At 39.9% G+C, this 26291-nt stretch overlaps 1 protein-coding gene and 1 long non-coding RNA gene across 6 annotated transcripts in view; one reads left to right on the top strand and one right to left on the bottom strand.

The window, feature by feature from the left end:
* The window catches only part of SEC24D (SEC24 homolog D, COPII coat complex component), a 100502-nt gene extending 85886 nt beyond the window's left edge, over positions 1-14616 (top strand). For both annotated transcript variants that reach the window (XM_024106410.3, XM_005290297.3), the window contains 7 exons: positions 180-325; positions 3599-3737; positions 4109-4227; positions 7003-7182; positions 8541-8732; positions 11877-11966; positions 12801-14616. In XM_024106410.3, coding sequence (XP_023962178.2) covers positions 180-325; positions 3599-3737; positions 4109-4227; positions 7003-7182; positions 8541-8732; positions 11877-11966; positions 12801-12941 — 1007 coding nt within the window. In that variant the 3' untranslated portion in view covers positions 12942-14616. The remainder of the gene's footprint in view (positions 1-179; positions 326-3598; positions 3738-4108; positions 4228-7002; positions 7183-8540; positions 8733-11876; positions 11967-12800) is intronic.
* LOC101946383 (uncharacterized) overlaps positions 1-25646 on the bottom strand; it is a 32690-nt gene extending 7044 nt beyond the window's left edge. For 2 of the 4 annotated variants that reach the window (XR_006172652.2, XR_006172653.2), the window contains exons 1-4: positions 16582-16719; positions 15912-15956; positions 15298-15424; positions 14207-14312 (exon numbers count right to left, since the gene is read on the bottom strand). This is a non-coding gene — a long non-coding RNA (uncharacterized LOC101946383). Of the gene's footprint in view, positions 1-6477; positions 6871-14206; positions 14313-15297; positions 15425-15911; positions 15957-16581; positions 16720-20877; positions 21017-21179; positions 21317-24416; positions 24467-25505 lie in introns of those variants that run through there. The other 2 variants (XR_010601311.1, XR_010601312.1) reach the window with 2 other exon arrangements.
* Positions 25647-26291: the final 645 nt, after the last annotated feature.

Raw genomic sequence — 26291 nt, 5'->3', positions numbered from 1 at the left:
GGCAGTGAAACCAGAAATGCCTGGCTACCAGAGTATCTGGGGCCTCCCAGATATTGAGGTCACTCTAGTTCCACTCTCATCCTGCAAAGCATATTGAACATCAATAAAAATGGGTCACTTTAAAAAAAAAAATTTACAAATAAAAAAATTATGTACTTTGATTTGTTATCTGCCTCCAGGTTTCAGGGCCACTGACTTCTTTGGTGCCATTTACATGAACAACACCACAGATGTAGAGATGGCAGCAGTAGACTGTGACAAAGCAATAACAGTGGAGTTCAAGCATGATGACAAACTGAATGAAGACAGTGGAGCCTTAATTCAGGTGACAAACGTTAGATCTGTGTCATTCATTAAATAATGTGCAAGATTTATTTTTCAGTAATAATAAAATACCTCCCACTCACGGGGTGGATATGATCTGAGCCAGGCATAATTTATACAAACTCAGCGCAGTCTTGCCAGTGACGTGCTACCAATTAAGGTTCAGAGGCATGTTTTAATGAACAACAAAGTAGTAGTAATGCTATTCCTATACACCTTAAGTACAGAAGGTAGAATCTGGCCATAAGTGATTGGCCTAAGGTCATGCAAGTAGTCTATGGCAAACCCACATCTGAGTCCTAGGCCTCTGCTGTAGCCATCATCTGCATGCAAGTATGACCCCCTATTAGGAAACTACAGTCTTTCAGTCAGACACACAGTCACCTGGCATCTTGTTGCAGGACACCATAATTGGCTGGCCCATAAAGCTCAAAGTTCTTGCAGCCATCTGTCAAGTCATTTCCTCACATGAGGCCAGGGAATTAAGTTCCCCATAAACTTCTGCCAGTGCACCGTCCATGGACTCTTAGCAAACACTTCCCAACATGTCAACTTGCCTAGTAGTTGTGGTGGGCACGAATGGGGACTCAGTTGAAACTTCTAAAATCCATTTCATGTTTGACTTCAGCCTGTGTTTGACTCCAAAGGTGAATCTTAGGGGATGAACCCATTACTGTGTCAATACCACACCGTACTCACTTCTACATTTGTTTCTCATTTTCATATTATTAAGAGGTAAACGTTTCCATAGATTCAGATTACTTTGTTTAAAAGATTGATTTTTAATTATAAAAACAATTATAAACATTATTTTAAAATTGTTTTTAATTATAAAATAACTTCCGGATTTTTTTAAATATTTCTCATCCTTAAAGAAACCCTTACAGAAATAAACTACACTTGGACTAGGAGAGTATCATCTCCCAAACTCTATTTAAAATAAATTTTGTGGAAACATTATTAAAAATCAGGAACTATTTGTAAACACACACAAACATTGGGTCAACTTCACTCAAGAAACTGAGTTTCTTTGTTATTTCTCCATTGGCAAGGGTACCTTTTCCCTAGAGAAGAAGCTTAGAGCATTTCTCTAATGCCTCGGATCCCCCAGTAGCCACAAACATCGGGCATCCACGTGGAAACCTTTTGCCCAAGCTTCCAACTGCCTGCATCACAACTCCTGTGGTAACCATGTTTACCAGGGACTCTGCCCACCATGAAATTGCATATAGTGACTCATAGACTCTAAGGTCAGAAGGGACCATTATGATCATCTAGTCTGACCTCCTGCATGATGCGGGCCACAAAAGCTGGGCCACCCACTCCTGGAAGAATTCTCTCCCTTGACTCAGCTGTTGAAGTCCCCAAATCATGATTTAAAGACTTCAAATCGCTGAGAATCCTCCAGCAAGTGACCCCTGCCCCATGCTGCGGAGGAAGGCGAAAAACCTCCAGGGCCTCTGCCAATCTACCCTGGAGGAAAATTCCTTCCCGACCCCAAATATGGCGATCAGCTGAACCCAGAGCAGAGTGGTTCTACAGCACCGTGGTGGAAGTTGTACAAGGTTATATTGCAAGTTGGGTTGGGTTTTTGTTGTTGTGTCTCTGTGTGTGTAGTCTAGCCCTCCTGTTCAATACCATCCCCTTGCAAGACCATGCCTGACCTAGTCTCGGAGGAACTCTGTGGGCCTCCCATGACAGAAGGGCCATCAGATTGGGGGTAATTGGGAAGCATGTTCTGGAGATGTAGGACTTCCTCCCTGCCTGGATCTGCAGGCATTCATGGAAGTGGAGGAGGATGGGGATCCCTGTCAGGAGCCAATGGATGCACATCTAACGCATGTGAAATTAAATAGTTGTGAGTGCTCTGCTAGCCAAGGCTGATGCCATTGCTGCTTACGCTTTAGCACTAAAGTTAGTATCTGTTCCCAATAATCTATCAATGGGGGTATTCTTGGAAGTTTAGATTTAAAAGCTGATTGGGTTTCAGAATTTTCTGCCTTTAAACTTATTGGCGATGCCAGTGATTGTTACATTCCTTAGATGGATATATCCCCCAGTGCTATCAATGAGAAACTGTCACCAATTATTATAGCTGCTTATTCGTGACTTCTCTTTTTAACACCCAGAAAATGTGATCACTTATGATCTTCAAAGCTAAATCACAAAATTACCTAAACTGTTTTTTTTTTTTTTTTGTGGTTTTTCCTTTTGTCATGCTCCTAGAAATATAATGTATGACTCAGTAGTCAATCTTTGGGTAAATACAGTTCCATAAAACATAACAGGCCTTGTGTGAAGTAATTTCCTAGGGCTATGGTACGATATTGACATTGGATGCACATTCCTTGTAGACTTTAATTTTACATCTCCATTTCAAATGGGAGCTGTTCATAAAGGGTCTGATCCAAGCACACTGAAGTCAATGCAGTCTTTCCATTTACTTTAGTGGGCTTTGGATCAGGCCCATAAAGAACAAGACGGTGAGAATTTCATTCATATTGGTGCATTGTGAAAAGCATTATAAGGTACAATATCCTGATTAATATGATGCAGGAAATGTGTTTGCCAAAAAAAAGAAATCCTGTTCTCAGTTCCTTTCTTATTCCATACCAGTTCCCCTAAATACCATATTTAAACAAAACAGAATCAGATTCCAGTGCAGTAAATCAGAATGATAAAAATCTCTCAAGTGTTAGAGAACAGCTTAACTTTCTGAGACTGTCTTCTTAATCTTTTCCTCATATTCTTTTCCTTCCTCCCCTTTTTTTATCATGTGATGACAGCAATAATGTGATGTGTCGAATAGTTGTCAGATAGCTTCTGCCTATTTCGTGGCATGTATTCATTTACAGTTACTTGCTGAAATGTTTTCTTTAATAAAGTTTTTCAAAAATTAAACAGTTAAAACCTTGTGACTTTCTAAAACAAAGTTGCTGCCAGTTCTTGCTGTTTTCCAATGATGTCATCTGTCTGTGGCGCCATGAGAGCAGCAAGCTTTTTAATCACTCATGTTGTTGTTGTGTAAATTTTAAGATTAGTTGCTTCTATGATGGGTTTACACATCAGTGTATTTACATTATGAATGCTGAGGAAATTGCTTCTATAGCTCATTAACATTTGATGAGTGTTGCTAGTCCAGCCTCGCATAAAGCATCTGTTATTGCTGTCGTATGTTGAAAGTGCCAAAGACCAAGTAGGTGGTGGGTTTTTTTGTTTTATATTAAAATAAAGTTAACTGTGGTGAAAACTACAACTTCTCTTATCATTGCAGTGTGCTGTACTTTACACTTCGATAAGTGGTCAAAGACGACTCCGCGTACACAATATTGGCTTAAACTGTAGTTCCCAGTTAGCAGATCTCTACAAGAGTTGTGAAACTGATGCACTTATAAACTTCTTTGCTAAATCAGGTAAATTTATGAACTGCCACTTATTTTTGTTTTAGAAAAATATATATACATACAGAGCATGATTCTCCTCTAACTTACACTGGTGCAAATCTGGAGTTACACCAGTGTAAAACAGAGAAGAGGTTCAGGACCATATATTTTCTAAGCAGCAGACACAGCTGTTCGTATCTTGAATATACCTAGACAAAGTTCTTTAATATTGCTGAATTATTTGTAAGTCAGGCAGCTGAAACAGATACTGACTTAAAATAGCTTCAGAAATAAGTTTACTTTCTTTAATATTATATGCAGGTTAAATATGGGTCTCTGAAACAAAGTTTTTTATGTCTAATTAACTTTAGGATGATCTTTTCTTTATTCTGTAATTGTAGCTTTCAAAGCCATTCTAAGCCAGCCCTTAAAGACAATCAGAGAGATCCTGGTGAGTCAGACTGCTCGTATGTTGGCATGTTACAGAAAGAATTGTGCCAGTCCATCTGCAGTAAGCCAGGTAAGATCCAGCCCAAGGGAAATGCTCCATATTGGAGTCTGTACCTAAGATAAATAACTAGCATTGCAAAAGCAGTGATGCCACAAATGAAAACTTCAGAGCAAGGTTTAATTTCCTTTCATTCTCCATAGGGAGTTTTCTCTCTCTCTCTCTTTTTTTTTTTTTTTTTTAATTAAGAAAAGCAGTGATTGGTTGGTTACATTTGAAAGTGATGAGCTTTAAATAAGAGTTCTGACCGTGCATGGTATTTCTCATATCAGATATTTATAACTTATTACAACAATCTGTAACCCACTAACCGCTCTTTTTGTCCTATGAATAAGTGGTGTTAACAGGCCACTTCACCTTGAATGGTCCCTTACAATATGTGCTAACTGCTTATGCTAAACTAACTGTTTGACCTTGTAAGTACTTTCCCCAGACCTGAAGAACAGCTCCATGTAGCTCAAAAGCCTTTCTCTTACCATGTCATCATGTATTTAGCAAATGGTAATGCTAACCACAGAGCAATATATAGATGAGAAGGGAAGTGCATTCCCTATCTTGGGGGTTCTTCAATGTTGCCAGCCAAAGAGAAGCTAGTCTAAAAAGGGTTTTCCCCAACACCTTATACCAATAAAACACTGATAACACACTGCTTGTTGATAGTTCCCAGCAGGATTTTAGTACCAGTGCAGTAACCAACCACACTCTGGAGTTCAATCCAGGTTAAATGAAAAGCTACTTTAACTTGTAAAGAGAAGGGTCATACTTTTCACAATACTGTGTGGTGGTCTACTCTGAAGGTAAAGTAGAATCATAGGACTGGAAGGGACCTCCAGAGGTCTAGTCTAGTCCCCTGCACTCATGGCAAGACTAAGTATTATGTAGACCATCCCTAACAGGTGTTTGACCAACTTGCTCTTAAAATTCTCCAATGATGCCGATTCCACAGTCTCCCTAGGCAAGTTATTCCAGTGCTTAACCACTCTGACAGTTAAGATTGAATAAGGACTGGGAATGGCTGAGCCATTACAGGTTTCAGAGTAGCAGCCGTGTTAGTCTGTATCCGCAAAAAGAACAGGAGTACTTGTGGCACCTTAGAGACTAACAAATTTATTAGAGCATAAGGTTTCGTGGGCTACAGCCCACTTCTTCTATATGCATCCGAAGAAGTGGGCTGTTGCCCACGAAAGCTTATGCTCTAATAAATTTGTTAGTCTCTAAGGTGCCACAAGTACTCCTGTTCTTTGAGCCATTACAAACATTGAATCTATCTCCCCTTGTAAGTATTCTCACACTTCTTATCAAACTGTCTGTACTGGGCTATCTTGATTATCACTTCAAAAGTTTTTTTTTTCTCTCTTACTTAATTGGCCTCTCAGAGTTGGTAAGACAACTCCCACCTGTTCATGCCCTCTGTATGTGTGTATATATATCTCCTCAATATATGTTCCACTCTATATGCATCCGAAGAAGTGGGCTGTAGCCCACGAAAGCTTATGCTCTAATAAATTTGTTGGTCTCTAAGGTGCCACAAGTACTCCTGTTCTTTTTGCGGATACAGACTAACACGGCTGCTTCTCTGAAATCTGACAGGAAGTTTTTCCTAATGTCCAACCTAAACTGCCCTTGCTGCAATTTAAGCACATTGCTTCTTGTCCTATCCTCAGAGGTTAAGAACAATTCTTCTCCCTCCTCCTCGTAACAACCTTTTATGTACTTGAAAACTGTTATGTCCCCTCTCAGTCCTCTTTTTCAGACTAAACAAACCCTTTTTTTTTTTTTTCAATCTTCCCTCATAGGTCATGTTTTATATACCTTTAATCATTTTTGTTGCTCTTTTCTGGACTTTCTCCAATTTGTCCACATCTTTCCTGAAATGTGGCACCCTGAACTGGACACAATACTCCAGTTGAGGCCTAATCAGGGTGTGATGATCACTAATCACTACCTAATCAATAGTGATTAGGCAGGACATGTGAGGCAGTTTGTTTGCTTTAAATGCTTTTTCTGTATAATAGTAGCTTCAGGATATTTATGCTTCTACAGCGTGGTCCAGTGGAGATGGCACAGAACTGGAGATTCGAGACCTGGGTGACCTTAGGCAAGTCACTTAATAGGTCTGTGCCTCAGTTTTCCCATCTAAAACTGGGTATTATATTATACTTCATCTCAGGATTACATAATTATCATATCTTTGTTTCCTTCCTTGAGGCGGAACCTAGCAATTTAACTGACTGCTGATTACACTCAGTAATAAGATTATAATTGTTGGTTTATTTAAAGCATTTATTCAGGTTAGGTAACTCAGTGCCCATTTATACATTAAGAGTGTTTAAAACATTTAAAATGCCAGTGTGGTTACAAACTGATTTACAACAGGCTGATGATTTATTCTGAGCATCACATTTTCATACAAGTATACCGAATACTGCATTCTGTGACCAAGTGCACATTAGAATAACATCCTACTCATATTACCCACTCACCTTCTGGCCAGTTTGCTTAATGTAATACTGTTCTACATCCTTCACTTACAAAATTATGGTGTGGGGGGGGGGGGGAAGAAGCTGAAGTAACTTCTTCTGCATTTTGTTAGTGCTTATTTACCGATCCCAAATACTTCTTTGCAAGCAGCTGCTTCAAATAGTCCTGAGTCAGCTAGAATAGCACAAAAATTATATTTCATAAATGACCTCTTAAAAAATAAATGGTAAAAGATAGTATATGTAGAAGAAGCTTATAAATCCAATAGTAGATTGAGTATATTAAATAACAAGATTTGTCTTTCAGCTTATCCTTCCTGATGCGATGAAGGTGCTACCAGTTTATATTAATTGTTTATTAAAAAGTTGCGTGCTAGTTGGCAGACCAGAAATTCCAACAGATGAAAGAGCTTATCATAGGCAGTTGGTCATGTCTATGGATGTTGCTGACACCCAGTTGTTTTTCTATCCACAGCTTCTGCCAATTGTAAGTATACATTTGAAGTGAGTCTTTTCTAGTGGGGAAACACTATTTTTACAGGTTTTTCAGTAGAAGTGATAAGTGGCTCAGACATGCTGAATTAAATTGTCTGACCATGCATATGTGCACACGTGCAGAGGGCTCTTTATATATAGAGTGATCCCATGTTGTAGAGGTACTTTCTTGCCTTTGTCTAGTCTTCAGATGATCAAGCAGATTGAAATTTCAGTCAGTCAGATGAAAATGTCTTGAGAAAGTTACTGACCAGAAGAAATAACTACATAGCACTGAGGAAGTGAGACTGGAGTTTATAGCTATCTGTATATGCACAGATACAATCACTTTGGCCCAAATGTTTAGATAGAGTAGATGCTCTTACTACGCTCAATAGCTTGTTTCCTTCATTCTATTTATTTCTTCTAAATGTCATGGTTGATTAACAGCTTTATTGGAATTTTAAAAAAATCCTGAATTAGAGGCAGTGAAAGATGACTATCATTCCACTTATGCACAGGACAGGTAGTTGTCTTTCAGAAAGAATTAATTATTAGTAAGGGTAGCTCAGTGGCTTAATAGAAAATAATTATAGTAACAATTTATAAGAAGTTTTCTCTCTTTTCATTTTGAATCTGAAAGCACTTTGTGTAGTCATCTTAATAGAAACTCAGTCAGTGTCCCCCTATTGTGTCCCTGAAACAGCAAGAGGAGAGAATCTCTCTTTAAAGATGCATTTCAAAACCATAAGAATAGAAGCTGTACTACCTACCCCTGCGCCTAAGCTGAAATTGACTAGATTATTTTTATGTAACGGGCAGCTCTACTCTGAAAAGTGGCTGCATTAGAAAAGGTGACTTCTTACCCAGCAAGATTTGCTTACTATGTGCATTCAAAGTAGTGCCTGCTTGCGTCAGTGAAGACAATAAGTTTTTACCACTGTCAGCCCTGCAGAGGCAGTACAACTATGAGAGAGTGAGCTGGCTACTCTTCTTGCTTGCAAATCATTCACAGGATTGTTAACTAAATTCCAATCCGAACTGTGCAACCCAATTGTGTCTGATTAGACAGTCAGTTACAGTAATGCGCATCAATGTAGTACAGGTATAATTTAGCAAACCCTTTGGCATGCAGAATCTTAGGGGAGGTGATGTGTGAGCTAGAAAAAACACAGCCTGACTTCAAAAACTTACGAATTGAGCAAATTTGGAAAGGAGTAATTGAGATGTAATATGACCCTAAAATGCCCTTTTTACACTTTTTCAGAGTGTAACTCCCCATTAGCAATAGACCTTGAAGCTTCCTTATGACATTCTTTTTTTTCTTTAGTGTAACTGAATTTACTACTCTTTTTTCCCCTTGTCATGCAGCACACTATGGATGTAAAGAGTGATGCTTTTCCCACTGCTGTCCGTTGCTCAGAGGAACGTCTGTCTGAAGGAGGGGTATTCTTCTTGGCGAACGGGCTAAATATGTTCTTGTGGCTTGGAGTCAGCGCCCCACCAGAGCTTATTCAAGGGATCTTTAATGTGCCATCCTTTGCACATCTCAGCACCGAGGCTGTGAGTATATTGTGGGCGAGAGGGGACTGGGCTGCAGAAAATTTGATTTCTATATAAGTGGGAAGCCATTCCAAACAAATAACAGTTACACAACTGAGGCCACAACTTTGGATTGAAAGAAGAGCGTAGGTAGTTTAAGATTCTCTCTCTCTCTGTGCTGGTCACCCACTGAGGGCACAGAGAGAATACTATGTGATTTAGGTGACCAGCAACCACTGGACAGTTCACAAACAAAGGGTTGAAAATGAGCAAATACTTACGAATACATTTGATAAAATTGATTTCTAACCAAATAGTGATTAAGGCTCTAATTCAGTTGCCTTGTATTGTGCTCTCTTATGGGCACCTGTTGGTTTTTCCCATTGGAAAACTGATATTTCATTGCAGGCATACAGTTATTCATCTGTTTATCTCTGGCCACTGGTACATAGATTCATAGATTCTAGGACTGGAAGGGACCTCGAGAGGTCATCGAGTCCAGTCCCCTGCCCGCATGGCAGGACCAAATACGGTCTAGACCATCCCTGATAGACATTTATCTAACCTACTCTTAAATATCTCCAGAGTTGGAGATTCCACAACCTCCCTAAGCAATTTATTCCAGTGTTTAACCACCCTGACAATTAGGAACTTTTTCCTAATGTCCAACCTAGACCTCCCTTGCTGCAGTTTAAGCCCATTGCTGCTTGTTCTATCCTTAGAGGCTAAGGTGAACAAGTTTTCTCCCTCCTCCTTATGACACTCTTTTAGATACCTGAAAACTGCTATTATGTCCCCTCTGTCTTCTCTTTTCCAAACTAAACAAACCCAATTCTGTCAGCTTTCCTTCATAGGTCATGTTCTCAAGACCTTTAATCATTCTTGTTGCTCTTCTCTGGACACTTTCCAATTTCTCCACATCTTTCTTGAAATGCGGTGCCCAGAACTGGACACAATACTCCAGCTGAGGCCTAACCAGAGCAGAGTGTCTTGCTCACAACACACCTGTTAATACATCCCAGAATCATGTTTGCTTTTTTTGCAACAGCATCACACTGTTGACTCATATTTAGCTTGTGGTCCACTATAACCCCTAGATCCCTTTCTGCTGTACTCCTTCCTAGACAGTCTCTTCCCATTCTGTATGTGTGAAACTGATTTTTTCTTCCTAAGTGGAGCACTTTGCATTTGTCTTTGTTAAACTTCATCCTGTTTACCTCAGACTATTTCTCCAATTTGTCCAAATCATTTTGAATTATGACCCTGTCCTCCAAAGCAGTTGCAATCCCTCCCAGTTTGATATCATCCGCAAACTTAATAAGCATACTTTCTATGCCAATATCTAAGTCGTTAATGAAGATATTGAACAGAGCCGGTCCCAAAACAGACCCTATGCAGAACCCCCTCGTTATGTGTTTCCAGCAGGATTGGGAACCATTAATAACAATAACTGAGTACGGTTATCCAGCCAGTTTTGCACCCACCTTATAGTAGCCCCATCTAAATTGTATTTGCCTAGTTTATCGATAAGAATATCATACGAGACTGTATCAAATGCCTTACTAAAGTCTAGGTATATACCACATCCATAGCTTCTCCCTTATCCAATCAAAGAAACCTATCAGATTGATTTGACATGATTTGTTCTTTACAAATCCATGCTGGCTGTTCCCTATCACCTTACCACCTTCCAAGTGTTTGCAGATGATTTCCTTAATTACTTGCTCCATTATCTTCCCTGGCACAGAAGTTAAACTAACTGGTCTGTAGTGTCCTGGGTTGTTTTTATTTCCCTTTTTATAGATGGGCACTATATTTGCCCTTTTCCAGTCTTCTGGAATCTCTCCCGTCTCCCATGATTTTCCAAAGATAATAGCTAGAGGCTCAGATAGCTCCTTGAGTATTCTAGGATGCATTTCATCAGGCTCTGGTGACTTGCAGGCATCTAACTTTTCTAAGTGATTTTTAACTTGTTGTTTTTTTATTTTATCTGCTAAACCTACCCCCTTCCCATTAGCATTCACTATGTTAGGCATTCCTTCATACTTCTCGGTGAAGACCGAAACAAAGAAGTCATTAAGCATCTCTGCCATTTCCAAGTTTCCTGTTACTGTTTCTCCCTCTTCACTAAGCAGTGGGCCTACCCTGTCTTCCTCTTGCTTCTAATGTATTGATAAGTCTTCTTGTTTCCCTTTATTCCTGTAGCTAGTTTGAGCTCATTTTGTGCCTTTGCCTTTCTAATCTTAACCCTGCATTCCTGTGTTGTTTGCCTATATTCATCCTTTGTAATATGTCCTAGTTTCCATTTTTTATGACTCCTTTTTATTTTTTAGAGCATGCAAGATCTCGTGGTTAAACCAAGGTGGTCTTTTGTCACATTTTCTATCTTTCCTAACCAGCGGAATAGCTTGCTTTTGGGCCCTTAATAGCGTCCCCTTGAAAAACTGCCAACTCTCCTCCTCAGTTGTTTTTCCCCTCGATTCCCATGGGACCTTACCTATCAGCTCTCTGAGCTTACCAAAATCTGCCTTCCTGAAATCCATTGTCTCTATTTTGCTGTTCTCCCTTCTACCCTTCCTTAGAATTGCAAACTCAATGATTTCATGATCACTTTCACCCAAGCTGCCTTCTACTTTCAAATTCTCAACGAGTTCCTCCCTATTTGTTAAAATCAATACTAGAACAGCTTCCCCCCCAGCAGCTTTTTCAGCCTTCTGAAAAAAAAAAAGTTGTCTGCAATGCAGTCCAAGAATTTGTTGGATAGTCTGTGCCCTGCTGTTATTTTTCCCAACATATATCCGGATAGTTGAAGTCTCCCATCACCACCAAATCTTGGGCTTTGGATGATTTTGTTAGTTGTTTAAAAAAAGCCTCATCCACCTGGTTAGGTGGCCTGTAATAGACTCCTAGCATGACATCACCCTTGTTTTTTTACCCCTTTTAGCCTAACCCAGAGACTCTCAACATCTTCCTGTTTGAAATGGGAACTGGTTACGCCTTTCACAATCTGCCAGTATAATTTTGTGGGGTCTTGGAAAGCCTCTCCTACACAAAATATACACAGCCCTCTTAATGTTTAGTCACTAATGTTAGCATTGACTCTACTAATGATAGATGTGTATAGAATCATGTAACTATTTCATCACCTCTTAATTCTGTTATTAGACACTACTCCCTGAAGTGGACAATCCCTATTCTAAGAAGCTCAGATCAATAATGGATTACATCCAGAGCAACAGACCTTACTCCATGAAGGTAGGAGAGAAAATGATGAGTTACTTGGAAAAATTAATTCAAGTCAGATTCCTCTTGTCCATAAAAAAATATTTGTGCAATGCTGGCGTTGATTGGAAACTTATAACCTGTAACAAAGGGACACCTGTTCAGAAACCTTTATTGCTGCATGGGCTTTTGACTTCAGCAGGCTCTGTATCAGTGGAAAGGCCTAGCCAGGCAGATCCCTTTGTTGAAGCAGGGCCCAAATATGTTCAATTTATAGCCATCTCCCAAAGGGCAGGCTTAACTCTGCTTCCACAGAAGTCCCTGGCTATTGATTTAAATCGGAGCAGAATAAGGCAAATACTGCACACTTATTTTATGCCACCATAAAGTAGTAAAAGCTTCAAGGTATGTAGCACAGTTCACTTACAGAAATTAAATCAGGGTGATTATGGGCTTGCTTTTGAATTGAACATAGATGCTGGTTATTTAGGGCAAGATTTTCAAAGACAAGGGCTTAAGCTGTTCCAAGATATTTACACATGCACCCAGAGTGTCTGCAGTACCGTCATACCCAGTCACTATGAGGGTTCTTTGTTAGCGTGGGTATGTCTACATAAACTTATGTAACTAACTGATCTACTTAGCTCACTTAAAATAGCAGTATGGGCTGCACCATGGCAGCCTGACTTCCCAGTGTACATATGTGCTTGTGCTGCTGCTACCTGGATCTCCATGAGTTACAGACACTGCTGAAGTGAAGTAGTATACTTGGCAGTGCTCAGCTAAAGCACATAAAACTATTTCTCTGAAAATACACTATCAACAAACCCTTGCTATATCCTGAATAATCAGTATTTCTCATTCCAGCTGCTAATAGCAAAGCAACGAGAACAAGCAGAAATGCTTTTCCGACAATACCTGGTGGAAGACAAAAGTCTTTATGGAGGAGCTTCTTATGTTGATTTCCTATGCTGTGTCCATAAAGAAATCTGTCAGTTGCTCAACTAAAGGAAGCTTGACATATACTTCATCAGATATTCATTCCTTCCATTTGGTGACTAACTCCACATAGTGTTTAACTAAGCTTTTCCTATGGTATTTGTGTACAGTTTCTAACGTCACATCTTAGCGCTCACTTTCAGAGTATCTAGTTTACTTAGTAATATGTAGGAAATTCTGCACTCAGGTATAAATCTTTTGGGAGGGGCTTTAAAGAGTGCCTGTTTCTAATTGACATGGGTTACATTTCTTAAATATAATTCACAGAACATTCCAATGTTCTCAATTATCTAATCTACTCTTTTTACTATTCATTTAAAGTATACTATAACGGAGGAAAAAATTAGTTTTACATTGTGATGTTTAATTAACTCCATTAAACATTTGCAAGTAAATATCCAGAGCAATAACACTGTTCCAGTGGGCTTGTGTGGGGGCCTGTTCCTTTTCTGGTTGTCACCATATGTTGTAGTAATGGTGAGCTAGGCTAACTTTGCACATGATTGGGGTGATGAGGGAAGGCTTCAGAAATTACACAGGGTCACTAATGAAGTCTTGATAGTTTGTGGAGATGAACTGGCTCTGTATGTAAGTCAGGCAGAGTGCATTGGTCTGCCTCCATTGACTTACATCCATGCGTGGATAATCAAGGATACAGAAGTCTATCTACAACTGGTCCCATCTCTTTGGCTTTCCATCATGCTCAGGAGATATAGGTGACAGAATTTAGCCCATAGAAACTACAGTGAAAGAAGGGAAGGGCAGTAATAAGTACAACAAAAATTACCCTGGATGTGGCTGCTACTGTCAGTCTTTTCTTTAGTAAATGACACTTTATATTTACTAGTGTGTCTTCAATACACTAGTAAATTTGGTCTACTTCCTATAAAAAAAAATTTCTAATTCTGAAACCTTAACTATATTAATCAAATTCAGTATAGTCTGAATATTACAATCCTTATTTACCAACTGGAATATTCATAACTTAACTTAAGAAAAATTTGCAACACAACTCTGGTCTGACTATTTATCTTTTTGAAACTCCAAGGACTGTTTTTAATCAAAGGTCACATATGATGCTGGAAGCAACTTTATTTATTTACATATTAGTTGTGTATTTCTGTGACCATCTAACTCAAATATATTAAGACAGTTATTGCTTTAAAAAAGCTAGATCACTGATTAGAAGATTAAAAGGCAGTTTGCTTTAAGTGTTCTGTTGATTAGATTGTTAATGCATTCACACAAGATGAGAACATGATGATAAATCTCACCTGCAGAGCTTGTCCTGACAACTTAGAAGTTTGGAACTCTCTCTTCCCAAACAGCATGAAAAGAAAGCAACTAGTCCTCAAAATGTAGAGGAGAAACTTCAGAAACCTGCAAAAAATTATGTGCCTTTTAAGAAATGTTTTAGCATGTCACATGAATTGGAAGATCACATAATGTTGTTGTTTAAAGTGGTTGCAAAGAGGTGAAAGCTCCCTTGATCAAGTGGGGGTACTACAAAAGGACACTCCTAGACTAAATTCAACTGGGAACTAGATCTGATATTTCTTCAGAGCGATAGATGGAAATTTATATGAGAACAATTTGTTGCCATTCCAATTCAGTGTACATTATGAATTACACCAGCAACTTTTTTAAAAATGTAAACAAATGTTTATTAAATATCATTACTATCTGTGTGTTAATGTTCATTCTTTGTCATATGCTCAGTTAAGGATTTGGTTCAGCATGTGGGCTGAAAACACAATTAAGGGGCTTTGTTCCACTGGTAGTGTGCAAACTGTCTCATATAGCTATTGACAGTACAAGGGACTGGAGCTGTGGAAGTTTTTGTATGCCAGTACCTGAACTGGACTTTAGGTGTGATGGGAGAGGGGAACTAAACTGGGCTCACTGTCACTGGTTATTAGTTTCAAGTATGGAAGAGTTTTGTAAAGACACCGGAAATTTGGTTGTGATGAGTCTTTCATCTCTGGTACCAGTTTCAGTCTAGTTCTAGGGAAGCAGTGACTGAAAATTACTGTCAGCTGCTGGCGGCCTCCATTCATGTTGCTGTATAGCACTACCTAGGTATTTATACTGCATTGCAGAAATTGCAAAGGCACTCAAGCCCTGGTCTAATACCGTTCCCATTAAAGTCAGTAAAGACACACTTAATTTTTTGGTTCTAATAAATAGTTCCCAATGTTAGGGGTTTTCCTGATACACACTTATTTCACTTTAGGCTTTTATTGCCTTCTCACATACTCTGGCAACAGTAGTTTGCTTACACTAGGCAGAATTTGAACTTTTTTTCTAGCAGCACCAAAGTGTAGCAGATCCTTTTTGTCATAACAAGGAGACCCACGGCCAGTACCTGAATTTTGCATGTAAGTAAACAAAAGCAGCCGTGGTGTACTCTGCAGCAAGCTGGCTCTAAGTCCCTGGATTCTGGGGCAGTCTTCTGCAGCACACTGGAAGTCTCGTGGGAACTTCAGGGAGTTCTAAAAAAAAAAAAATCATAACAGTAATACTTAAATTTAGTACCAAAAGAGAAGCATTACATTAACAGTTTGGCATATTGAAGATGTTGTATGTGCATCAAGTTTTCAGGATAGGGAAGCTGGGGAATCTGGCAGCTGGGAACCCAGGAGAGCAGCAGTTTGACTGTGGAATGTTTCTGCAAAAGCTCAGTGAAAGTTAATACTGACATTTAAATTGTTGTCTTCATATTTGGGTTAATATCCATTAAGATGAATTTGCCACTATAAAGGATGTAGGGGGCACAGTTTAGTGGCCATGGCATTGGAGAAAGAGTCAAAGACCTGGGTTCAATTCCTGGCTCAGCCACAGACTTCTTTGTGACCTGTGTCACTTACTCTATTACACATCAAGTTTCCCTCCTCTGTCAAGTGAATAAAAATCTTTCCCATTTCAGCAGATGTATTGGGAGACTCATAGATGCTACAGCAACAAGAGCCATATACTTACATAGACGATGCTGGTTCACGCCTCAGGTCCATGATTTCAGGCTGTCTGCAGACAGAGGAAGAAAAAACTACTGCCAAAAGGGCTAAGATGTTCATATAATATTATTAGGAGTGGGGGGGAAGTTTTGAGATGAAAGAGCACTTTATAAATGGAGAAAGTTATTTATAGTCTCTAACTAGTCTGAGGTAGTAAATCCAGACGCTGTGCATACAACAATATCAAGAACGCATTTGGAACAGATCAGTCAGATTGTATTAGAAGTAGCATCTTCAAATACCATCTTGCTTGTAAAAAGTTCATTTTACTGAAGTCACCACCACACAGAGTGAACAAGTCCCTCAGCTCTGCCATGAATTCACAATATAGTATATTAACATAGGCAGTTGCAGACCAGTTGATGGTGGACTGCTGAGTCTCCTTATTCTTAGCTGATAAACTGCATGAAGGCACCTAAAAATGCATTATTTTCCTCTTGTTCTTTTCCCTAATAAACAATTGCTGCTGGTAGCTCAGCCAGGATAGGGGAGCTGGCCCACACAGTTCTCTATCAAAGAGGACCCACAAGGATTTTTTTTGAAGAGTTAGTGTTGTAGACTTTTTAAAAAATTCCTTTGTGTAAAGGCAGCCTGAAGATATTTTAAAGCGAGAGGGGGAGAACCCACACACTTACCTTGGACATATCAAGTCTAGTCTTTCCAGACTTTGCTGCAGGTCAGTTTTGGTGTATTGTGAGATCTCACTTTAACTGAAGGTGCTGGGATACTGAATGAGTCCTTTATCCAAAGTGGTCATTAGATTCTGTGTACAGACAGAGAACATCTATTTAATTCAAAAACTGGAGCTAACCAATGTAAACATTGATTACCCTCTTCCCATCTCATTTGCTTAACTTTCATTCTCTTGTGATATCATTTCACTAGTTCTGTAGTCCCCATAGAGTATTTCAGACTGAACAAGACCTGAGTTTAAAGAAGACCAGCAAATTTGTTTAGTTTTTTATATAAAAGAGTACACGCCCAATTCCTATTTTTTAGGATGGTTCACCATATGAAAACAAGTTTGAGAATCCCTCTGTCCTATGTTAAGATTGATAACCCCACATCCCCAAAAAGTGTTTATCCTTAGTCACAGACACTACCAGAAATATAGTCAAGTTCTGTGGGTTCCGGTTTTAGCTATAACTAGTCAACCAACTGAACTGAGACAGAGCAATGGCTAATGGACAGGACTCTAGACTAAATTCACTAACATGTACTGTTAAATGGGCTCAGATCTTCATATAGTATCATTAGGGATGATTTGTCTCTGCCAAAAGGCCTTGAGAGAGAGGCAGCTTTGAAATGTAACCTTCATTTATAGTCCCTGTAACTAGACTAAGGTAGTAAATCCTCATGCTGTGCATATACAATATCAGTATCACACATGTGCAACAGAACAGTAACGTTCTAATACTCGCTTTGTTATGTGACATTGGGAAAGTCACCACACCTTTGCCTCAGCCCTTCCTACCTTTTGTTTTGTCTATGAAGATTGAATAAACTTTGACACAGGAGCTGTTTACAGCATCTAGCATAATGTACTCCCAATCTTATTTTGGCGCCACTTAATGCACCAAAGTTATCTCTAAAGGTGAGGACAACTCAAAAGTGATAAAGTGTAACTGAAATTTCACCTTATTCCACAAGGTGGTATTACTGCCTAATCTACTGTGCAAAGCTCACAAGATAAAAAAAGAGAAACAGTTTCCTTAGCTGCCTTACCATTTCAAGAATCACGTTTCAATTATAGGTTTTATTACTTTATACAGAATTGCTCTCTAGACAAGACATTTGGTTTGTTTTACCTTAATGAAAGCTACACACCGGGCTATTTCATTCAAACACTTCTCTATTTATGAAACAAAAAGGCATGTAGCCTAGTCTATCCTAATCTAATACATTGACAAGTTCCATGCAATTGCTTTCAGTACACTAACTACTTACTTAGACAAACCTTCATGTTTTCCCCAAGTTAAATCTTGATTTTTTTAAAAAAAATTCAATATTGGGAGCTCATTTGCACCAAGGATATTTCAGATGGCTAAAACATAAACTGTTTAGGTTTTATATAGATAAAGCCACCAGCTTCTGTGAATTAGTCTGAAATGGCAGTTCAGTGGGTGTATCTGTCTGGCCTGCCACCATCACCACCACAACAGCAGCTACAAGGCCAATATTCTTCAGTTCAATGCATGAAGGAGTCTCAATTATTGTCTAATAAAAGCAAACTCTATAGAACTTTTTACTTGACATTAGGGGCTATATGGCCATTGTAGTTTGCACTTGTGCAACAATCATTTGTAAAATAAAATATTTGCATAGGCAAATGTAGCTGTAGCCATAGCCATAGCCTGCTTCTCTTATTGAAAGGCAGTGGGAGGTTTGCAAGTGAGTTCAAGAGAAGCAGAATTGGATCCAGCATTTGTCTGATTTATGTGCACAAACTTTTTTGCCCATGAGAGTCTATCCTTTCTATGTGGGAGCTGGGTTCTGGCTCGTTTGGTAAGTAAAGATAGAACAGACAAATCTTCATCTAAGAATGACTTAAGATTTGACAGAGCAAAATAGAAAAGACGAGCAGAAATACATTTTAAATAGGAAGTGATCTTTAAGGGGGGGATGTGTTTACATGTCATTGCATTACATGCCCCAGTTATTAATGCCACTCTTTTTTGAACAGTACTTATGTAGGGCATGTCTATACTAGAAACATAAGTCAACCTATAGTAGGTCAACTTACAGCCACCACAGTAATTGCTGCAGTGGTGCATGTCCACATACTGTCCTTGGATCAGTGGTGTGCATTCTCACTAGGGGCACTTCCACTAACCTAAAAGGGACAGTGTGGGGAGCTGAGAGCCCTGTGTCTCAGGTCCACTGGCAGCTCCCTGCCAGGAGCCTGGCTCCCCACAGGCTCCCAGCGAGCTGCTCCTGCCTGATCCCCGCCAGGAGCCAGGCAGCCTTGTCAGTTTCACAGCTTCAGGACAGAGTCATGAAATTGACAAGACAGCCAAGGTTCCCAGCTGGGAGCAGGAGAGTGAAAGGGAGAGAAGCTGCCTGGGCTTCTCCTCCCTGCTCCCAGCTCTCCAGGGAAGTGGGGGCAGCTGGGCTCTAGCTGCTAGGCTTTCTTGTCAATCTCTCAGCTCCTGCTGTGAAATTGACAAGACAGCCAAGAGCCCAAGTAGTGCAGTGTCTACACAGACACTGTCATCCTAACTACACCGACATAAGCCCTACGCCTCTCGTGGAGGTCTAGTACTAAGGCGCTTACATCGGCAGGAGCAAGGCTGTACTGTAGACACTGACAATTAGGTTGATGTAAGCTGCCTTACGTCAACCTAACTGTGTAGTGTAGATCAGGCCTCAGTCACCTCTCAGCCCTTGACTACAGACAGAATTTGTACTGCTTTAACTGCACCAGTATAGGTAAAGTAGTACAATACCTCCCAGTGTGGACACAGTTGTATTGATTTAAAAGTGCTTATATATGTATAACTGATTTTCACAGGGGAAGGGGAATAAGGGGATATACCAATGTACCTTTTTACAACTACAACCTCTATGGTGGATACATAACTATATCAGGTTAAAAAAAAAAAAAACCCACACCCAACAGTTAATACTGGTACAAAAACTGTATAGACCAGGCCTAAGTTTAAAATAATTTACATAGCACTACGTCTACACACCCCTTTACAAATAGAGTAAGATATGTTCTGATCCCCAAATAAGTTTAGAATCTAAACAAAACAAGACTGGTTAACAGCTCATAGAAGGGAAGATGTAGGATTATAAGTAGAAGAGGGAGGTAGGATTGCTTGAAGAGAAGCTGTGAAGGAGGAGAAAGGGCACGTGTGGTGGACGAGGACAGGGACTGTTCCCAGCGTAGGAGACATGAGATCAGACTTTCTCCATATGAAAGCAACGTTTCACAATATGTCTCATAAAATCCTAATATATTTCAAAATAGGGCGGGGCTCTCATTGGACCGGTAATACATCTCTCATCACTATCTTGCACAGTAAAAGAACAAGGATGTGATGCTGATACAGGACTTGATCTGGCAAGATATTCAGCGCTCTGGCCCTGATCCAGCAAAGCACTTAATCACATGCATAATTCCATTGAAGTCAATGGGACTGTTCATGTACTTCAGGTTAAGCATGAGGCTGATTCCTCAGCATCCTGCAGATTCAAGCCCAAAGAAAGACACACACATGCTGTAGCTAAACTTGTCTATGCCACAATTTGGTGTTCATAAAAGCAGCCAGTGTACTGGTTATAATACTCCAGTATTTAGCATACTCCTCAGGAAATGAAGCTTGAGTATGCTAAATACTGCCAAAAACATTCTGAATACCTTGTTTTCTGTGCCTGCAGTATCAATTCAATTAATCTTTGTAAAGTATTTTGTTAATGCGAAGCATTACTCAGAATTCAAGGGGAATTCTTCTCTCAATCGGAAGTGACAGCATTATATGGGTATTCAAGCCTTTCATTAAAGAATGTACAAGAAAAAAACATTTCATGTTTCATCATAGAGCATACATGTCTATACTTGTCTCCCGTCCTCCACACCCATCATGGGAAAGACTTGTTAACAATGTAAGGAATGATGGAGAATAGACTCTTCCTATTAAAAACTGTACCTCATCTTATTACATATGCTATGCTAGCCAGACACTTTCCATCAGCCAAATTTTTATGAATCTTCTCACCAGCGCAAACATTTTCAGAGCAAACGTTTATGCATGCCATAACTCAGGGAAGTGGACAAGAAGGTAGAATGAAAAAGATGGCTGTGGAGGAACTGAATTACTGGGAAGAAGCTTTCCTTTGTATATAACACTTCCCCTATCCTAATAATTACAAAAGAAGCCTATTATATAATGTTGATATAGTAGCAGATAAGTATAAGATTTACTTACCTTTAAACTTAATGGTCAAAACATTCTTCTGCCAAGCAAGCATACAACCACTAAAGACAAATGCAGTTTCTAATGTGAAACAAAACATGGAAGAAACCTTTGCCAGAAGGTCTATTTTGCTGAGATGTGGATTTTTCTCCTGGGTAAGAAAAAAGCAAAACCCCATAAGTTGTGAACAAAAGATGCCATGGACCAACCCCTATAACAAACGTTAGTCTACAATACCATGGGTTTATCAGCAGGTCCAAAGTGGTTTTCAAAGCGCTAGAACCTTCCAAGTCACACCTATGCTTTTAACTCACCTGTATCTTGCACAGTACAGCTTCCACTGTAGAAAGAACCTGAGTCATGTCAACTAGAACACTAGTCTTCTCCGGCAAAGTGGATGAAGAAAGCAAAGCAGTGTTGAGCTGGGATAGACTGCTGGGGAGAACAAAACCCCACCCCTAAAGAGACTGTAGTTAACGGTTAGATCAGCAACCTAAGAGAGCTGAAGTCAAAAATAAGATTTTAAGAGGCCTCTGCATACCCACTGTATGAATTACGGATAGATAGCCCATTTAGTAAGGTCCCTGGTGATTGAAGTGGCATAAATCTAAATGCTAAGGAGCTCTTGTTTTTACCTCCCAATGAACCTGTCCAGAGCTGAAAAAAAGTCTAGGATATCACAAAAAACAGCCCTTGCCCACACAGTCCCTTACATACATAAGAATGGACATACTGGGTCAGACCAAAGGTCCATCTAGCCCAGTATCCTGGCTTCCAAGAGGGGCCAATGCCAGGTGCCCCAGAGGGAATGAACAGAACAGGTAATCATCAAGTGATCCATCCCGTCACTCATTCCCAGCTTCTGGCGAACAAAGAGGCTAGGGACACCATCCCTGTCCATCCTGGCTAACAGCCATTGATGAATCTATCCTCCATGAACTTTAGTTCTTTTTTTAACCCTGTTATAGTCTCGGCCTTCACAACATCCTCTGGGAAGGAGTTCCACTGGTTGACTGTGCGTTGTGTGAAAAAATACTTTCTTTTGTTTGTTTTAAACCTGCTGCCTATTCATTTAATTTAGTGACCCCTAGTTCTTGTGTTACGAGGCATAAATAACACTTCCTTATTTACTTCCTCCACACCAGTCACGATTTTATAGACCTCTATCATATCCCCCCTTAGTCGTCTCTTTTCCAAGCTGAAAAGTCCCAGTCTTAATAATCTCTCCTCATATGGCAGCCGTTCCATACCCCTAATCATGAAATGGCGGCCGTATGAGGAGAGATTAGTAAGACTTGACCAGATGCACTAAACCTTAAAGAAACTGGGCTAAATGGGTCTATTTAAAAAGTTTACATTAGGCTGTCCTGACATTCCCTTGGAACCTCAATATCCAAGGGGGCGGGAATACTTACCTTGCTCCAGAAGGGGACCAAAAATGCATCCAGCCCCTGGCAACATAAGCCCAGAACGGGGGTATTGGGCCAGGGTAAGCTTTACAGTTGTTCACCAATTGATGGAACAAAGCCATATATGCTCATCATATATCCAGGTGAAACCTGTGGATACTGTTCTTTAATATAGCACTGAACAGCCACAAAAGCTACATTAGCAGAAGGTTAAAGCTGCAAAGTCAAGTACTCAGAAGTTAGGCAGTGCCAGAATTAAGATTGCCTGTGGAACCTAAACTTGGCCCCCTCATGTGTGTGATCATTATGATAGTCTATAATTACAGGATCACACTCTTCCCCTGGCCCCCCAGGATTCCTGCCTCATTCCATTGCCCAGCACGAACAGTGTTCAATTAATGGGTTATTATCCAGCGTTTCTTTTTATCCTCGTCATTCACAGCGTGTGGCCCCAGGCCTTATGTATTACACACCACCCAAGACCTGCACTGAATACAAAGTTATTAATTTCCTCATAGGCTGTTCTATGGTATCTTAGTTCTTTATGAACCATTACTGAATTTATCTTCACCACACACACTCCTCTGAGGTTAGGTGCTTTGTGGTAAATAATACTTAAAAGTATTTTTAAGAAAAAGCAAAAGTTGTAAAAATAGTGTTTTACATTGTTGAAAGTCATTAAAGCAAACTTTTCCTAAAACAACATCTTGGGGAATCCCCCTTGTTAACAAAATACCAACTTAATACAAGGCTGCCATCACATTGACAGTAAAAAAAATCTCAAACCACCAAAACAGAGGGATCTTTCAACACCAAACTTGATTTTTTTTTTTTTTTAAGTTTTGTTTTTGCCCAACTTTGGGTGTTGCAGATAACTCACAAATGCAAATATGGTTCTGAAAGAACATCATTTTGTGATTCTTTTTAAAGGAGACAACAAGACACTTGAGGAAAAAAATTCCATCAGGGCTACAAGTGAGCAAGTTTAACCACTAATGCACAAAATTTTCATGGTTTTTATAAATGTACAGCTTTAACTGTACAAGCAGCAAAAAAGGGGGAATGTTTTTTCCATCTTTGCCCATTCTGGGCAAACAGCCAAAGAAGTGATAAAAGCTGGTTTGTTCTAAAACATCCTACAGACATATAACAGCTGCAGCTCTACGTTTTGTTTTAGCTACAAATAAAGTGAGTTGTAAGTTCTTCGCTTTGTTAACATCTGGAAAGTTTAATATGTAATCAAGTAAGATTTGTAAACGCCAACTTTGAGATAAGGAATTTGCGAACCTTAAAATATAACCAAGTACTCCCCCCACCCCTTTTCCTTTATACAGTTAAGATTTTTCTTTATAAATATGATTTTAGAAACAAATATCCAATCCTAGACAAAATTAGTCCATAAAAAAGAGGGATTATGTTCTGGTTACTGGGCCGACGAATTTTCATTAATTGTTAGCTCAACTGTAAAAAGTACATCAAAATTCATAAGATGTTACAATAACCTATAATAACTTGCTTTCCATTAACATTTGTTAAGTTGCTTTCAATAATGTTATAAACAGGCACAGGAGAACCAGACAGACTAAATTAGTTTAAACAAAAAGGCCATATTGATAATTATGCTTACTATAAACAGGAGATGTGGAACCAGAAATTAATGAACCAAAATTGGTGTGGCAGATATTAGGCCTAATCAGGAGACAAAATAATGAGGTGAGCTATTCAATCTGCCATTCGCTTTGTTGGTCCTTAAAGAAAGAGAGTTGGGGAGGGTGGGGACAGGCAGAGGCTACTGGAATGAGCTTCACCATCATGGCTATCACCCCCACCATCTCCCTTCTTCATCCCTATCCTAAGGAATGCCCTGACCAGATCAGGCCAGACGCAGGGATCCAGATGACATGGCCATCCCTACCAGCTCTAGCAGAGTCCCCAAACACCATCTGAAATGAAATGGGATCAGTCTAACAGCAGCAGCAGCAGCTCCTGTCCATCTCAATTAACTTCTCTTTTCCCCAAAAGGACAATTATGATCTTTAATACCATCTAAGAGACTGTCAGACAAGGGTTTATTTTTCCCTTATAACTCTCTCCAGCTAAAGGGAAAAGGGACAAGAAAAGTTGTTAAAATGAAAGCCTTACCTAATACTTTACATGTCAGATGCTTTAAACTGTTTTTCCTCCTTCTCGATCTGTAATAAAAAGTTAAAAGGATTTATAATGGTTGCTTTGCCATAGTATTGGACAGGCTGAAGTCTCTGTATACGAAACTCTAGACCTTGTTTAATGCTGGACAGTGATGAAGTTATGTTAACACTTTTGACCTATTTATTTTATCTAAATTCATACAACAGGTGGTATTATCCCCATTTTACACATGGGATATGGAGGCACAGAGATTAAAGCCAAAATTGCCAGAAACGTCAATTTGGGTACTCAATCTGGGAAGCCTTGGGCCTGGTTTTTCAGTGTATTTAGCATTTTATACGTTCAGAGTAAAGCTCACTGACCTCAGTGGCAGTTGGAGCATTCACTGCTGATACAAATCAGTCCTCAGGGTTCGGTACCCAGAAAATAAGGAACTAACTGTGGTTGCCTGGGAATATTTTGGTTTAGGACACATGCCCAGCACCAAGTAAGAACTCTGTGGTAGAAGCAGAGATAAAACCCACTTCTTTGGAGCAGCATTCAACTGCTTGAAGCACAAAACTACCTTTTCTCTTCCTACCGGATCCCTGCCTCATTTTCCACACTTTCCAATTTTCACAATTAATGAGGCAGGAGTCCTACAAATCCCTTATTTACTGCTCGACTCATTCATTCCCAGATGACAGTCCATCCTTTTCACTGAATGAGGCAGAAGTCTGGTGGAAAAAACAGTATGTGACCATGTAATTAAAGACTGTGTCATAATGCATACACAGAAGACATCACTCTAAAGGTTACACAGGGAACCTAATTTTGGCATTTCCTAACTTCTGAGTGTTTGGCTTTACAAACCTAAATGTTTTAGCATAGTATCTCTGAAATAGCTTCCTAAATTTTAAAAACGTAAATGAAAAAAAAAATGGCATCCTGTGCAGACATACTGAACACCCCACCTGGGTCACCAGCAGGGTTAGGAACTTTAAATCTATATCAGTCCTCTGCCACCTGAATTAATGTAGTATCTTCCATGTGTACCTGCCATTAGAGTGGGATGGAAACATACTTTACCAGTGGGTTCCTCACCTGTTTGCTAGACAGCAAAAGAATGTTGAGACGCAGGAAAAATGGGTTCCTTTCCAGGTCCTGCAGGGGAGTGTGCTTTAGTGGTTATAGCCCTTCCGCCCCATTCCTCTCCTTCTCCCTTTCTACTCCTACCCACCTTACTCCCCAATTTTCCCCATGACTATCCCTCCCGGCTCCTACTCATCACCCCCATGCCTTACTCCTGCTCTGCTCCCTGCCACTCCTATTCTCCCCGCCCCCTCAGTTCTCTCCCTTTTGTTTCTATCCCCCTCTGCTCCTGTCACTTCCCTTTCCAGCACCTGTCCCTGAATTCCACCTCCTGCCAGCTTCTACCCTTGTCTGTCCTCCACCCCTCACCTTTCTACAGTCAAGTCAGGCCAACTCCTCCTCCTCACTAACCACACACACAGTAGGGAAGGCATTGAGCGCACAGGAAAAAAACGTTTCCATGTTCTCCCTCTAGCAGAACAATTGCAAAGAAACTCCTATTCAGCCACTGCAGCCCTGGGATGGAGCATTTTCAATCACTCTATAGGGAAGGCACATGCGCAGTCCAGTTGGCATGTAGAAGCTGAGAGGGGCTAGAGCATGCTTCAGAGAATTTAGCTGTCAATCTCTAACAAGTCTCTACTGAACATATACAGATTTTTCAAAGGCCACATGAAAACATTTCTGTAACAGAAGGGCAAACGGACATCCCACCCTGACACATTTCAAGTCCTTGTTCCACAGAATGGAGTTGTGACAGGTTCTCAACAAAGCAGATGGGAATTTTCAGCCCTAACA

The sequence above is a fragment of the Chrysemys picta genome, chromosome 5 (genome assembly GCF_011386835.1).
Source record: "Chrysemys picta bellii isolate R12L10 chromosome 5, ASM1138683v2, whole genome shotgun sequence".
Lineage (NCBI taxonomy): Eukaryota > Metazoa > Chordata > Testudines > Emydidae > Chrysemys > Chrysemys picta.
This window is presented reverse-complemented; position numbering and strand designations above follow the sequence as displayed.